Genomic DNA, 13,099 nt, shown 5'->3' with positions numbered 1-13,099 from the left:
GCCAGAAAACAAAATGAACAAACATATAATGCACTCCTCTTGTGTGCAACATATGTGGGGCTTAGGACAGGGAGATGAGGCAGCCAAGACACCCTCCTCAAGGGGACTCCAAGCCCCAAGGGGATGTTGGATCTGCCATGAATCCAGGCCAAGGAGCCTTCACTGTTCTTTAGCCTCCAGCTGGCCTCAGGACTAATGCTGAGGAGAGGTGACTCTTGAAATTGCCCTATTTGGGCTCCAGAGGAAGTTCTCCCCAGACTGTGGTCTTTACATTTTCCTCCCATGACTCACTCTGTCCCAGTCTTTCTCATATGCTCCAAGAGCACACTGAGTATGCTGGGAACTGATCCAAGCCTGCATGATAGTGTGGAAAAGGATTCCCAGCCTTCTCTCAGCTGGCAGCATGAGACCACCTCTAGTTGACACTCTTCAAATGCTGCTATTTTATTTGGGATAACTACAAGAGATGGTTACAGAGTTGATGTACTTTATTTAGTCTTCCAGTTCCTGATGACAACTTTGCTTTACCATGAAGCTTATAATTTGGAGGGTAGCCTTATCCAGTCCAGTTTCACACCTTCCATCGCCACTCTTTATAACCTCATATGAAATAATTAGCACCCACTCATAGGTATCTCATCTTTCCAATGTTGGAAGCTCCAAAGGGCAGGGCTTACATCTAATTCACCATCGTATCCAATAAAAATAATGCTGGGTATCTAATGGGAACAATATCTCCAATTCCCAAATTTTCTTCTTCCCAGAAATGAAAACCAAAGATCATTCTCCACTTGGGTGAAGAACATCCTAGGATAAAATATCAAACTAAACAGTGATGAGAAATGCGTAGAAGCAAATCATTCCTTCATAGTATTGCCCTGCCTAATGAACATATGTGTGACATCTTTGAGTTTTTTTTGGGGGGGGGGGCGTCCACAGAAATTTTTTAGTAGTAATTGGATCTAACAGTATTATAATTCTACTGAACAAGTTAAATCAGGGATCTCTAAATTTTGGAATCCCAGTATTAATCAACTACAAATAAATATTAGCCCATATCTATCACCAATGACTGAGATGTTTCTTTCTAATGAATTGACCATTACATTTCCAAAGTTCTGAAATGGCCAACAGACCATAGAAAGACACTTCTTTAGGCTCCTGCTTGAAACCAACAGCTTCAGCAAACTGCTGGCCTTGATTCAGGGCCAAATGTGTGTCATTGTTAATGGGCTTTTGCTCATCCTACAACCTCAGGATAATCCACATGGATTGTCAAGCAAAGATCCAGGCTTCTGGGCATCAGAAAGTCACTGATAGCTTGAATCAAAGGAAGGTGGGCCAAAATGTTTGTGGGTTTTGGATTGGGAAAATGAGAAGGCTCATCTGTCACTAGAAAAAAAAAAAAAGGTTCTGGCAAAGGACTCTGTGAAGGGCACTTCAACAGAGAAATGTTTATGGAATAGCTCTATGGGCCAGTTCTACTGCTTAGCATTTAAAGGGGAAATAAGATGGGTCATAGAGAAAGCAGAACCTTAATTGGGTGGAATAGGCAGAAAAATGACTGGAAAAAAATATGTTGGCGAGAACTTTCTTATTCTGGAAGGGCTGAGATTCTGTGATAGGAAAGCTTAGTATCTACCTTTATTCTGGACATTTGTTGGAGGCCTGCTGTACACACATCATGGTCTGGGACACCACTGGGGAAAGTAAACATGACCCTTGTCCTCTAACCCTTATAACCCAAGAAGACAAGATGCATGCCTCGGGGAAAGTTGGAAGATCATTCCAAGGCAAGGAGCCTAGGTCCTAAATGAGATTACAGTAGCCCAGAGAGGGCTAGCTGAGGGGAGTCTGGTTTAAAGGGCTGGATAACTTCCGCAGCCTCTAAGCTTTGTATTTTCCTAGAAGGCCTCCCTCTTGCTGTCATACGAATCATACTGGTTACCATGGACCAGACTAGAAGCTTTCCTGTCTAGCCAGGGATGCTGTGGAAATTTTTCAGTTGATGAGTAGTGCCCTGTAATCTCTGCCCTTTGGTATCTGCTAAAAGTAGGTCATCAACAGGCCTAGATCTCAGGGTGTCTGACGAGAACCTCGGAGAGTTACCAGAAGATTCTTCCATCCAGGACTTTGTGGCTCAAGCTCATGCGTACGGGCAGGGTTGGCCCGATGCGTAGGGAGCCACCCAGACCACCTACCAGGAATATTTGTGGGATGTGAAAAGTTTCTCCGAAACACCTCGTGTAATAGCTGTGTCAGTAGCTTAAGTCATGGAATCACTCGTCTTGGCTAGAGAAATGTCCCCTGTTAGATGTGTGTGGACCACAGGAAGACATGTAGGTTTGGTGGACATGCAGCTGGGGGGGGAGTCGTGACTCACGATACCCAGAACTGCTGATTAATTCACGTGAACACAGTGGATGGTCTCTACTGGTGTAGCCCAGGGCTCCGCTCTGCCTTTCCGCCATGTATCAGAAATTTGCATGGAGATTAAAATGTATACTGATAATATTTATAGGAGACACAAAACTAGGAGGAATTGCTGGGATAAAACATCATGGAGTGAGATTCAGAAAAACCTCAGGAGGTTGAAATAATAGACCCAAACTGGTACATGTTAGGGATGAATATAAGGTCCTATATCAAGGTTCATGGGGGGGCGGGGGGCGGGAGCGGGGAATAGCTAAAGAGTAAAAGCCAGGGAAAGTGACTGAAAACACTGATTATATTTAAAAGATCCCTGAAGGGAACTGGTTGCCTAAAAGCTCAGTATAAGCCAAAGGTATGGTATGGCTGCTAGAAAAGTGAATGTAAACTGATACACTGGGGGAAGACTTATTTCCCTAAACTCCTTGCTTTTTGGACCAAGAACTAAGTGCAGTTCTGGGGTCATCTCTTAACTGTGTCTCCCAGAGGAGGGACAAGCCGAGTGGAGACAGGTCTGGAAGCCACATCATATGAAGAAATGAAGATGCTGTGTCAAGAAAAGAGATAGGGGGGTGGGGGGAGACATGTCCGTTCTCTTCAACTATTGAAGTGCTACCATGGAGAAGAGTGTGATTAATGCTAACTTCCAGAACTAAGATGGATGGGGAGGGATTGGGATGTAGATTTCAGCTCCGTGTGAAAACTCTTTAAGGCTGAGTGATGGGGCTACACATTTCAACACAGTCTGAAGACTCTATAACACAGGGGATGGGGCTTACCTGTTAGAGGTGAGCTCCTTGTCACTGGAGTAGCTCAAGCAGGAACTGGATGACCTCCTGCCAGGAATATCACAGCCAGATCCCAACATGGGAAGGACACAGGACGAGGTGATTACCAAGTTCTAAGATCCCTTGTTTCTCTGCATCTATGAAAACGCACCCAGCCCACACAGGGGGTGCACACTAGCTATTGGCAGTGCCCACCATTGTGTGAATTGGGGTCATGCATCTTACACACACACACACACACAAGGGATGCCAGCTAGTGTGTGTGCTCGGGATCTCTCTCTACCGCTTCTCTGGCCCGTCATGACTTTGGCCTTGAAAGAAGACACTTTTCACCCGCACTCTTCCACATCAAAGTGAAAATTAAAGCCCCACTCCTCTCAACTTCCCCCGGTTGGGGGCCCATAAATTCAAAAGCAGCCAAGAGTGAAGTGTCAGTTAATACCTTCTCTGTGTCTTGTGACCCCAGATATAAACAATTAGGCTAGTGAAGGTCATGAAGAGACACCCCATCTCTTCTCACCCTTATTTTGAAAGGGTGAAGCCGGGTTCTATAATATCCACCCTCGTTGATGCCTGGAGACTGGGAACAGATCACAGACCATTATAGGTGACCCTCACAGGCTTGTGCCTTCTCCGGAGCACACTGGAATTCCCCAAGCAGAGAGTGGAAGAAAACTGCATCCGTCTAGACCAAGTTCATCCCACTCTGGGATGCCAGAGGCATGAGTCACTAAACCCTGGGGCCTGAATGATGGAATTTCACTGGATGAGGTAACTGTGCTTCCGTGGACTCCTACATCTGCTTGGGGCATCCTCGGGGGCCCCTTGACACTTCATAAATTCCCTTCTATAGGACGGAAAAAGTGCCTCTTCTTCAGATGAATGACCCCACCAAAGAACAGTTCACAGGTTTGGCCCCTGAGCTCCCTGTTGGCCAGAGCACAGAGCGAGTCCACTCTTTTCTTTAAGATGAGTGGGTTGAATTCAATCCCTTCCAGCTATGAAGTCTGTAATCCAGAGTGGCAGTGGTTTCTCCATCAGAATGGCACAGCACACACTCATTCTGTAAGGGGGAAAATCAGACGATTTCTGGAAAAGTGCTTTGCAGACTATAAAGTGTTACAAGAGATTCGCCTTAACACTGATTCACCAACCTGGGTTCATTTCATCCAGAAAATTAACCGAGCAGGGTCTCCGTTCTCCCCTTTTCTGTGGTCTAAGTTTTAGACCCCAGAGTGGAAGGCAGGACCCCTGAGTTCTGGTCCCCTTGGAGCCTGAGACTTGCAGCTGTATGTCCAGAGGGACTGACCCTTCTTGGGTCTCTGGACACCTCACTGTAGAACAGCATTTTCCGCAGGAAAATGAGTCTTGGGCCAATTCTCAAAACCTTCTTCAAAAGAGGGAAACAGGAGCAAATAATAAAATGTAAAATATTGTTAGTTTCAAGTGAATAGATCTTTTTTAAACCTAGAAAACAGAGCTCCAACCGAACCTCCCAGGAGTTCAGAGGCTCTTAAATCAAGAGACTTTGTTTCCTGTCTGTGGCGGTGGACAAGTTGGAAAAAGCATTAGATAAGGAGAGATTACAAATCCAGATGCCCTTGTGAACAGCCCTCTCTGCACTGGCTCTTTTGCACATTGCTAAGTCATGTGCTCATAGAAAGGCTCGTGGCTGAGGCCGTGTACTGTCAGGTCAGGGAACATATGGATCTTTTCCTTTCTTCACCTTCTCACCCCACCTTCTACTCTACCCATTTTTTTAAAGGCTCTTTTGCAAAAGCAGTTAGGTTCCCAGAATTGATTGGAAATCCCCCGGCTGTGAGATTTAGGGGTGGCCTATCCTCCGAGGGGCCCCGGAGCCCCAATTTCTCCTTTGTGACAGCAGGCAGCCCAGGCAGTCTGGAGGGACCAGGAGAGGGAAGATGAGGGTGGAGCCAGGAGAAGGGTATTCACTTCCAACGGTGGGGAGAATCCGGTACCCCTCCCCTCTGCTCCCTCACCTCCTTCTGGAGGGGCGCTGAGACCTGAAAAAGCTCTTTCTTCTCCTCTTAACCACAGGGATGGAGGCTGCTGTGAATTTTTTAAATTCCAGAAGTCCAGGTTTTTATTAGCCACAGTTAGCTGCCAAATGCTTCAAGGTTTTCCCCTCAGCAGCAGCCTTATCACCCCAGCATCTGTGGGGGGCTCTTAGGGGTGGAGGCATGGAGCCTGAAAGGGAGTAATTAACTCTAGAAAGGTCCTAACACTTCCCGGCCAGGAGTTTCGATACACCACACCCCCCAAGAGGATGTTCAGTGTGTTACACTGGGTGGTTTAAAGAAAGGGGGCCTGTTTTCATCTCTGTGGAGTTCGGAAGGCGGTGGTCCCTCCAAGCTAAATATAGCCCTGCTTCCCCCGAAGGCCACAGGGTAGCTGGCCGGCTTCCCTCTGTGGCAGGAGGAGAGATGGTAGCAAGTGGGCAGTTTGTGTCGGACCCTTCAGCAAGGGAGTAAAGGGCCACGATGGGAGCCCACAGCGTCTCAGTCCCCAGACTTGCCGAACTGTCAAGCTGGGCCATCGCATGTAGCTCTCCTGGGTTTTCTCTCCCAGCCTACAGAGAGCTTGGGCAAGAAGAGGTATTAGATCCTGTCCGGTGCTAACATTCCATGATTCTATTTATTGAGAGCCTCTATGTGGTCTGGGTTCACCAGCCACCAACCACAAGGGGAACAAGAGAAGTAGTTCTAGGGTGACCTGTTTTCCCAACGAAAAATAAGTCACAGCATCTGAAAAGCAAAAGAGCATTTATGCAGCTAACAGAACAGAATATTTGAAATTGTGCACATCCTGGCAGATCTGGGAACCCTATCCCTGGCCGGGGTGCTGTACACACAACCCCCTGAAAATTATAAATATTATAATTGTTTGTGAGTTGGAAGAAATAAGTAATGTTATACTCACTCATTAGATGAAATCAACAAATAAGTAGCCTTATAATTTGTTATAGAAGAAATAAATAAATGGCAGTATGTACTCCAACGTTGAACAGTGTGGATTGGATAGTAAATTCTGTGGCAGAATGGAAAGGGAGAGGTTCGTGGGGAGAGATCAGTGGGAGGGAGGCTCTATGGAGGAAGTAGGGGCTTGAGCTGGGCTGGAGAAAGCCTCTCTCTGCCCTGCTTGGGCAGATCTGTTCTGTAGGGTGGGGCTCCTGATGTGACTGGGGTGAAGGTGGTGGCAAAGGGCCCAGGTGGTTCATTCGAGTCACCTCAGCCATGCTGGAGGGGTCAGCGACAACGACTCCCCCCGGCCCCATCCCCATGAGGCTGTTGCTAAGGCAACTGGATGCTGTGTCTGTTCGTTCGTTCATCCACTACATTTTAATCGGGCACCAGACTCTATGCTGGGCACTGGGAATCAAGGGATCGATGAAATGAAAGGACAGTCTTGCCCTCCCGAAATTTGCTGTCCCGTAGTGGAGAAAGACGATTTCCCAAGTCATTACTTTGTCACCATGGTGATGGTTGCTGGGAGGAGAAGCATCAGGTCAGGTGCCCTACCTGGGAGCGTGGTGGACCGTTTGGCCAGACCCACGGACTTGCCTGGTTTGTGGCCTCAGCACCCCTGCTGGGCCAGAGGGACTGGTTGCTGGGGCAGGTGTCCTGCCAGCTTCCTGCAGACCGCAGGTCTTGACTGTTCTCCAAAGAAGCAGCCTCTGTTACCCACCCCACTGCTTTCAGGTTGGAAAATGAAACACAGAGCATTTGATTCTCCAGCAGCGTTGCAAAGCTCTTGGTTTATAGGAGGAGGGCCCAGACTGACTGCCGGCTTTTTCCTCTGGTGCCTCAGCATGACCTCAGTTCTCAAACCACTCCCACCCCGACCCCCTCCGCCCAGACTGGTCTCCATCACGTAGAGCTGAGCAACAGGGATCGCCGCACTGCCTTCCCACTTCCCTTTCATCTATGTAGCCCAGTAGGAATCACCGGCTAGAGAATATTCCCAGCAGTTTCTTAGGCTGTGAATTTCTGATTTGATCATCAAAAGGGGATAATTACAGTGTAGCCAGCTTCTTCCAGTACAACATGTCTTGTACTGTTTACAGATGATACCCACGTAGCTAAACCATCTAAATGTGTGCTGAGGGTCAGAACAGCTTTTAATTCAGTTTATTTATTAGCCTCAGATTTCAAGGGGAAAGGGGAGGGTGTTAAATAGCTCAGATGACAAGAGATCGCATGGATAAAGTGCAGACAATCTTGTCCATCGGTAAGTCACACAAGTAGTGCTTATGCTGTGAAAAAAAGCACGCCTCTCTGTTTATTTTGCATTAAACCAAGAATAAAGGGAGTCTTTATTACATTTTTGGCTGGAGAGCCCAACATTTCTAGTTAAGCTGAATTCCTGTAACTGGATTTTTTAAAATGATTATCAGTTTGTTCCAAGAATATGTGAGGACCCACGATGTCTCGTGTCTGGCACTCGTTGCCGTGGGGAATGCAAGAATGAATAAAGCACAGTTCTGTCCTTGAGAGACACACAGTCTGATGAGGAGGCAAAATGAAAAGATAGATAGTACAAGATAGTCAGTATAAGCCAAGAATGAATTGAGGGACCCAGAAAGCAAATGCTAGAGGAATAAAGAAGTCATATCTATGTGGATGAGATATCTGGGGGAGGGACGTCCTAGGACGTCATAGCCCTCAACAGGTATTTTTCAAACGATTGAATGAACAAGGTTGTTCCTGAAGGTCAGGAGGATTCTGAGCGGTAGAGAGGAAGGAAAAAAGGATTGCAGGGAGCAGCTTGATGCTGGAGTTAAAAAAGTGATGTCAGCCTGGCATCTTGAGACTGGAAACAGGGCACGGAGGGGATGAGGTGGGTCCTATCAGGAAGGCTCTTGACTAGGAGCATAAGACCTGGGGGAGCCACGGGAAGATCTTGAGCCAAACCCACAAAGGCACAGCGGTCAGCTGGATGGATATGCCAGCCATGTGTGAGATGGACTGGGTCAGCCATTCATCCGGACCGGGGAGAGATACAGGGTCCCCTGAAATGACAGAATTGTGATGCTGTTCTCTTACTTCCACTACATACCTGCCTGGACAATAGAAGTGGGAATGAGAAGGTGACTGAAGGGTAGGAAAAGCACTTCTGGGGCAGAATGGGCCATAAGAGTGAGGAAGAGAGAGGGAGCAGGAGGCATGCGAGGCTTGAGGGCTGCAAGCTGGAAGGGCGTCACCTTCCAGCCTGCAAGAAGGAAAGACCGAGGGCATCCTGGGTGCGTTTGGTTTGAGGTGCTGAGGAAGGTGCCAAGATGGCACCTGGGAAAACGGATCTCTATCGGAAAGGCCAGTTTTTAAAAATAGCCAAATAAAGAAAGCTAAGGGCTTTGAGAGCAAGATGCAGGAACCTGTTAGCTGTAGAGGGAAGGAACTTGCTAAGTGAGCAGCAATTGTGCAGTGCTAACCAGCCACGTGTCTAGTTGGGATGATGGCAGACTAGTATATCTCCATCATGGTGCCCCCACCCGACACCACTCCAAGGATGACTTCTCAGGTGGGAAGGCCTGGGCTGATAAATTATGTAATTAATTATGTAACTAAATTATGACTTCTAGAGGGAAGGAAGGGGGATAGTTGGGCTAAGATCTGGCCCTTGCAAATGTGCCCTCCCCAGGGAGGCCATGAGCTTAGTGCCAACTTTTCAGAGAAATTGTGAAGTGCACTCTTAGAGGCTTGCTTGCTTGCCTTGCCTCCCCCTGTATCTTTCCCTGATGCAATCTCCAACGAGACTTTCAAAACTGGTGATTTTTCCTCATTGGCGACAGCCCCAGGCTGTCACATTGTGGAATTTGCAGGTCATTCACAGATGTGGCAAATGTGAAATGCCATTCAAGCACAAGACTGGGAGACCAGCCCTGGTGCTTCTTCACTAGCCCTTCTTTCCACCAACCCACTAGTTAAGGGAGGGCAGGGCATGGCCTCAAGGCACCTTTATTTTCCCCTTTGGAAGCCAGTGATAATCACTCCCGGGGGATATGATGAGTTTTGAGTAGGACAAGTCAAGAAGGTTCTGTGAATTCCTTGGAGGGAGGCAAGAGGACCAGCATTCAGACTTCCATTTGAATTTTAAAAAGTGCCAGGTGCATCGCTGGCTTCTGGGCTATTGGGCTTAATGTAAAACTCACAAGTGTAGAGAGACTTTTGTTAGAAAAGAAGAATGTGTATATGTTTTAGGGTTTCAAATCTTCACTTCTCTTTTGAAGTTGAACTTCTGGGGAAAAAAAAGTCCTAACACTTGTGGTTATGGAAGGGATTCCACAGCAGTGAGGTCAGGAGGGCCGTTCTGTGTATACGTGTGTGTTTTCCTACACAGAGGTCTCTGAGCAGTCCAAGTGAGCTCCTTAGCCAGCAGCAAGCCCTGAATGTGTGCCATGGAGGGTTTCCCTGCCACCCCCTGGCCTGAGTCCAGGGGCAGCTGGGAGGTGGCTCTCTCCCCTCACGTACACTCTGGCCTGACTCACGGCTCCTCCGGGCGGGTCGCAGGGTGGACTTCACATATGGACTTCTAATGGGCAGAGCCCAAAGGGACCCCCCCAGAAGGCTGGGCCCCAGGCCCTGCCCCTTGTGGGGCAACTCAATACCGGGCAAGGGATGGGGCGAGGGTGGAAGGGTGTGGACCGTTCAGAGGCCCAGGGTTACGAGCCTGGGGCACAGGCTTGGAGTCAGAATTTGGTTTTCATCCTTGTTTATCTACTTATTGGCTGTGTGAGCTTGGAGAAGGTGCAAAACCTCACCAAGTTTTCTCGTTTTTCACCTGTAGCACGGGCATACCATTGGCCCTCTCACCGTTTGTCATGGGAATTGAGGAAGGGAGTGAAAGTAAAGTTCTGAGTGCAGAGCCTGACGTGTAATTGGCTCGTATTTGATAAATGAGAGCCCTCATAGTCGTTATGATTCAGAGCAGAGGGCCCCAGGATTGGGGTGTAAGGAGGAGGCTGGCAGGGCCCATGGAGGTGAGAGACCGTATTTTCTGGAATGAATGAATGAATGAGGTGGATCTGAGCCCAAGAGGATGGGAAGGAATTGGTTCTGTGGAGGGAGAAGAGGAGAAGGAATGACAGATGTGAAGCTTGCCTGACTGCTCTCCCAGGGCTTTGGAGGAAAACTCTCTGCATCCTCCTCTGCCACATAGGTATACAGACATACACTCCACACAACGCACAGACACACAGGCCTGTCACTGGCACATCATTCTGCACGCGGACACACACGAGCAGTGCACTCCCACAGGGACACATAGACAGGCGCACAGACACGTGCAGAGACACACACACACAGACATACTCGTGACACTCAGACACACACGCTCGTACACACGCACGCACATGCAGTGAATCAGTGGGAGAGCAAGGACAGGGACATCAGTTCTAGCGCTTTCTCTTCTTTGAGCCTCATTTCCCACATCCGAGAGCCCACCGGGCTTGCCCACCTGTCATACTTCTGCTGAGGGGATGCCGACCTGTATCAAGACAAGGGTCTGCTGAGCGCCCCCCGCCCCCAGGCCTTCCTCCCTCTGGGTTCACGCTCCATATCTCCCCTTAGTGAGGCTGCACTGATGCTCTACGGGGGCCGGGCGGGGGCGGGGAGAGAGGCCAGGGGTCGGGGGAAGTGGAGGAGGGCAGGGGCGGGGGAGGATCTGTGAATTTAATAAAGTCAGCCTAGCCTGCTTGCCCCGTGAAGCCCGCAGGGCTGGTGCCACCGCGGTAACTTTCCTTCTGGGCGTCACGTGTTCCTTACATGCTGGAATTCCAGCCTGGCCTCCCGAGGTGGGAGGACAGAGGAGGGAGCTGGCCCACGGGCCAGTGTAGACCTCAGGCCCTTTCTTGCTCACCCCCATCCATGTGTCTTGGTGGCACGGGTCCTGTGGCCTGAGTGGGGGCTGTAAAGGATCCAGGATGCAGGCAGGGAAACATAATCCTGCCGCTGGCGGCTTTCCTTCCGCTCTGCATGGAGAGGAACCAGGGCCAAATGCCACCACGCCCGGCCCACATACTTGCTGCTGTCTCGCAGGACTGGGGAAGCAGGGCCTGGCTTTGCACCCTGAAGCCAGTGGCAAGGAGACCTGAATCCCTGGGCACCCAAATAACGGTCCTGTTCAAACTGGTGGTTCATTTGCATCCTGGCTGGACGGGGGTTTGGGCACTCGGGGCGCCGGGTTCCTCTCTTCCAGCACCCCTGCCCAGCCCCACCTGGCCCAGCTCAGAGAGCATCTCACACTGCACCTCGGACGCTCCCTGCCTCTTCGTGGTCTTGGGGAGATCACTGGAGTCAACCAACTTTCTTATCTGGAAAATGGGGATGACAGTAGCTGTAACGACCTCATTCTATTGGGCCAGAAAGAAGAGGGGCTGGAAGTGAGAGATTCTGGAGATTCCATAGTGTTTGGGGGCAGATTGCGTGAGCCTTGGAAAAACATAAGAGGTATCACTGGAAATCCCAGGTAGGCCCGTGTTCCTCCACCCACCCTGGCTTCTCGGGGCCCCCTATCCAACCAAATCCCCTGGGCTCGGGTGCGGGCTTGGGGCAGGGACACTGCAGCTCAGTGTCAGGGGTTGGGGCCCACCCTGGACCCGCAGCCTCCTCCATGTCCTCGCAGCAGGGTCCTGCCTTTTCTCTCACTGCCACAGAAACAGGGTGGGCAGAGGGCTGAGGATGGGGCTTTCCAAGGGCCTCAAGACATTCAGAATCTTCCCTTTCCTTTCCTTTGCACAGTGAATGACTGCGTGCGTCCCTACCTCCCAGGCCCCAGGATGCCCTCCCTGCTTGGCCGGCCTGGGTCTCGCACGCCACTCCTCCCTCCCCTCCCCTCTTCTCTCCAAGCCCTCCCCTTCTCTCCTGGGATTTTCGCCCTAAAGGCTGCCAGCCTGGGGGCTGTGAGGTAGTGTGCAAGACGGCCCCACCAGCCTCAGGGTATCTGAGGCTTATCTGCCTGAAACTTCAGTTTTACTGAAACATTAGTGGGGAGACACACACACTCACTCCCACACATGAACACATATGCTTTGGAGTACAATGCACGCATCCAAATTATTTTTACTGTAGAGCATGAAATTCAAGGAACACGGTCTCTCTTCTGCTCTCGTTTTGAGACCCCTGCAGGAGGGGGCTGCCGCCCTCTGCTGATTTTGATAAGACAGAGGAGGAGCGTTGGGGTCCTCCAAGTCTCTGATTGCCCAGGTCACACCTGCTCCCCCTCCTTCAGTCCCCTCGGCCAGATCATCTCCCACGCACACGTGCTGTGTGCTCGCAGAGAGCGCGCAGGGGCCCCCGGGGACCCGAGGGGAGAGGCAGGGGGGCCAGCAGAGTGCCCAGTCTGCCGTCACCTCTCCACGGCCAGACCAGGAAAGTAACCCCTCTCTTTCCACACCTCCTCCCTCCCAGAACATGCATATCCAGGTGGAGGACATCCGGATCCGAGCCATCCTCTCCGCCTACCGCAAGCGCACCCCGGTGACGGAGGGCTACGTGGAGGTGAAGGAGGGCAAGACATGGAAGCAGATCTGCGACAGGCACTGGACAGCCAAGAACTCCCGCGTGGTCTGCGGCATGTTTGGCTTCCCTGGGGAGAGGAGCTACAACGCCAAAGTGTACAAGTAAGGAGGCTGCGGGGAGTGCAGCTGGCTGGGCTCTGGCCCTGCCTTGCTGTAGAGTTAGCTCTGCAGTGGCCTGGGCCGCTGCTGTCTCCCCAGCAGGTGATTATTCTGAGAAATCTGGACCTTGCAGCAACTGTTAGGAAATTGAGAAACCGATCGCTTGGATTCGGTTATATCCATCCCGAGTAAATCTTGCAATGCTGTTAGGATTTCCAAAGTTAATATCTCCCAGGGGGAAAGGAGT

The 13,099-nt window shown here is 50.2% G+C and overlaps 1 protein-coding gene across 1 annotated transcript in view; it reads left to right on the top strand.

Moving 5' to 3' along the window:
- LOXL2 (lysyl oxidase like 2) overlaps positions 1–13,099 on the top strand; it is a 104,946-nt gene that overhangs the window by 39,788 nt on the left and 52,059 nt on the right. The window contains exon 4 of the mRNA XM_082468884.1: positions 12,644–12,855. Coding sequence (XP_082325010.1) covers positions 12,644–12,855 — 212 coding nt within the window. The remainder of the gene's footprint in view (positions 1–12,643; positions 12,856–13,099) is intronic.

This window comes from Balaenoptera physalus (genome assembly GCF_965194825.1).
Source record: "Balaenoptera physalus genome assembly, chromosome: 7".
In the NCBI taxonomy this organism is placed as follows: Eukaryota; Metazoa; Chordata; class Mammalia; order Artiodactyla; family Balaenopteridae; genus Balaenoptera; species Balaenoptera physalus.
This window is presented reverse-complemented; position numbering and strand designations above follow the sequence as displayed.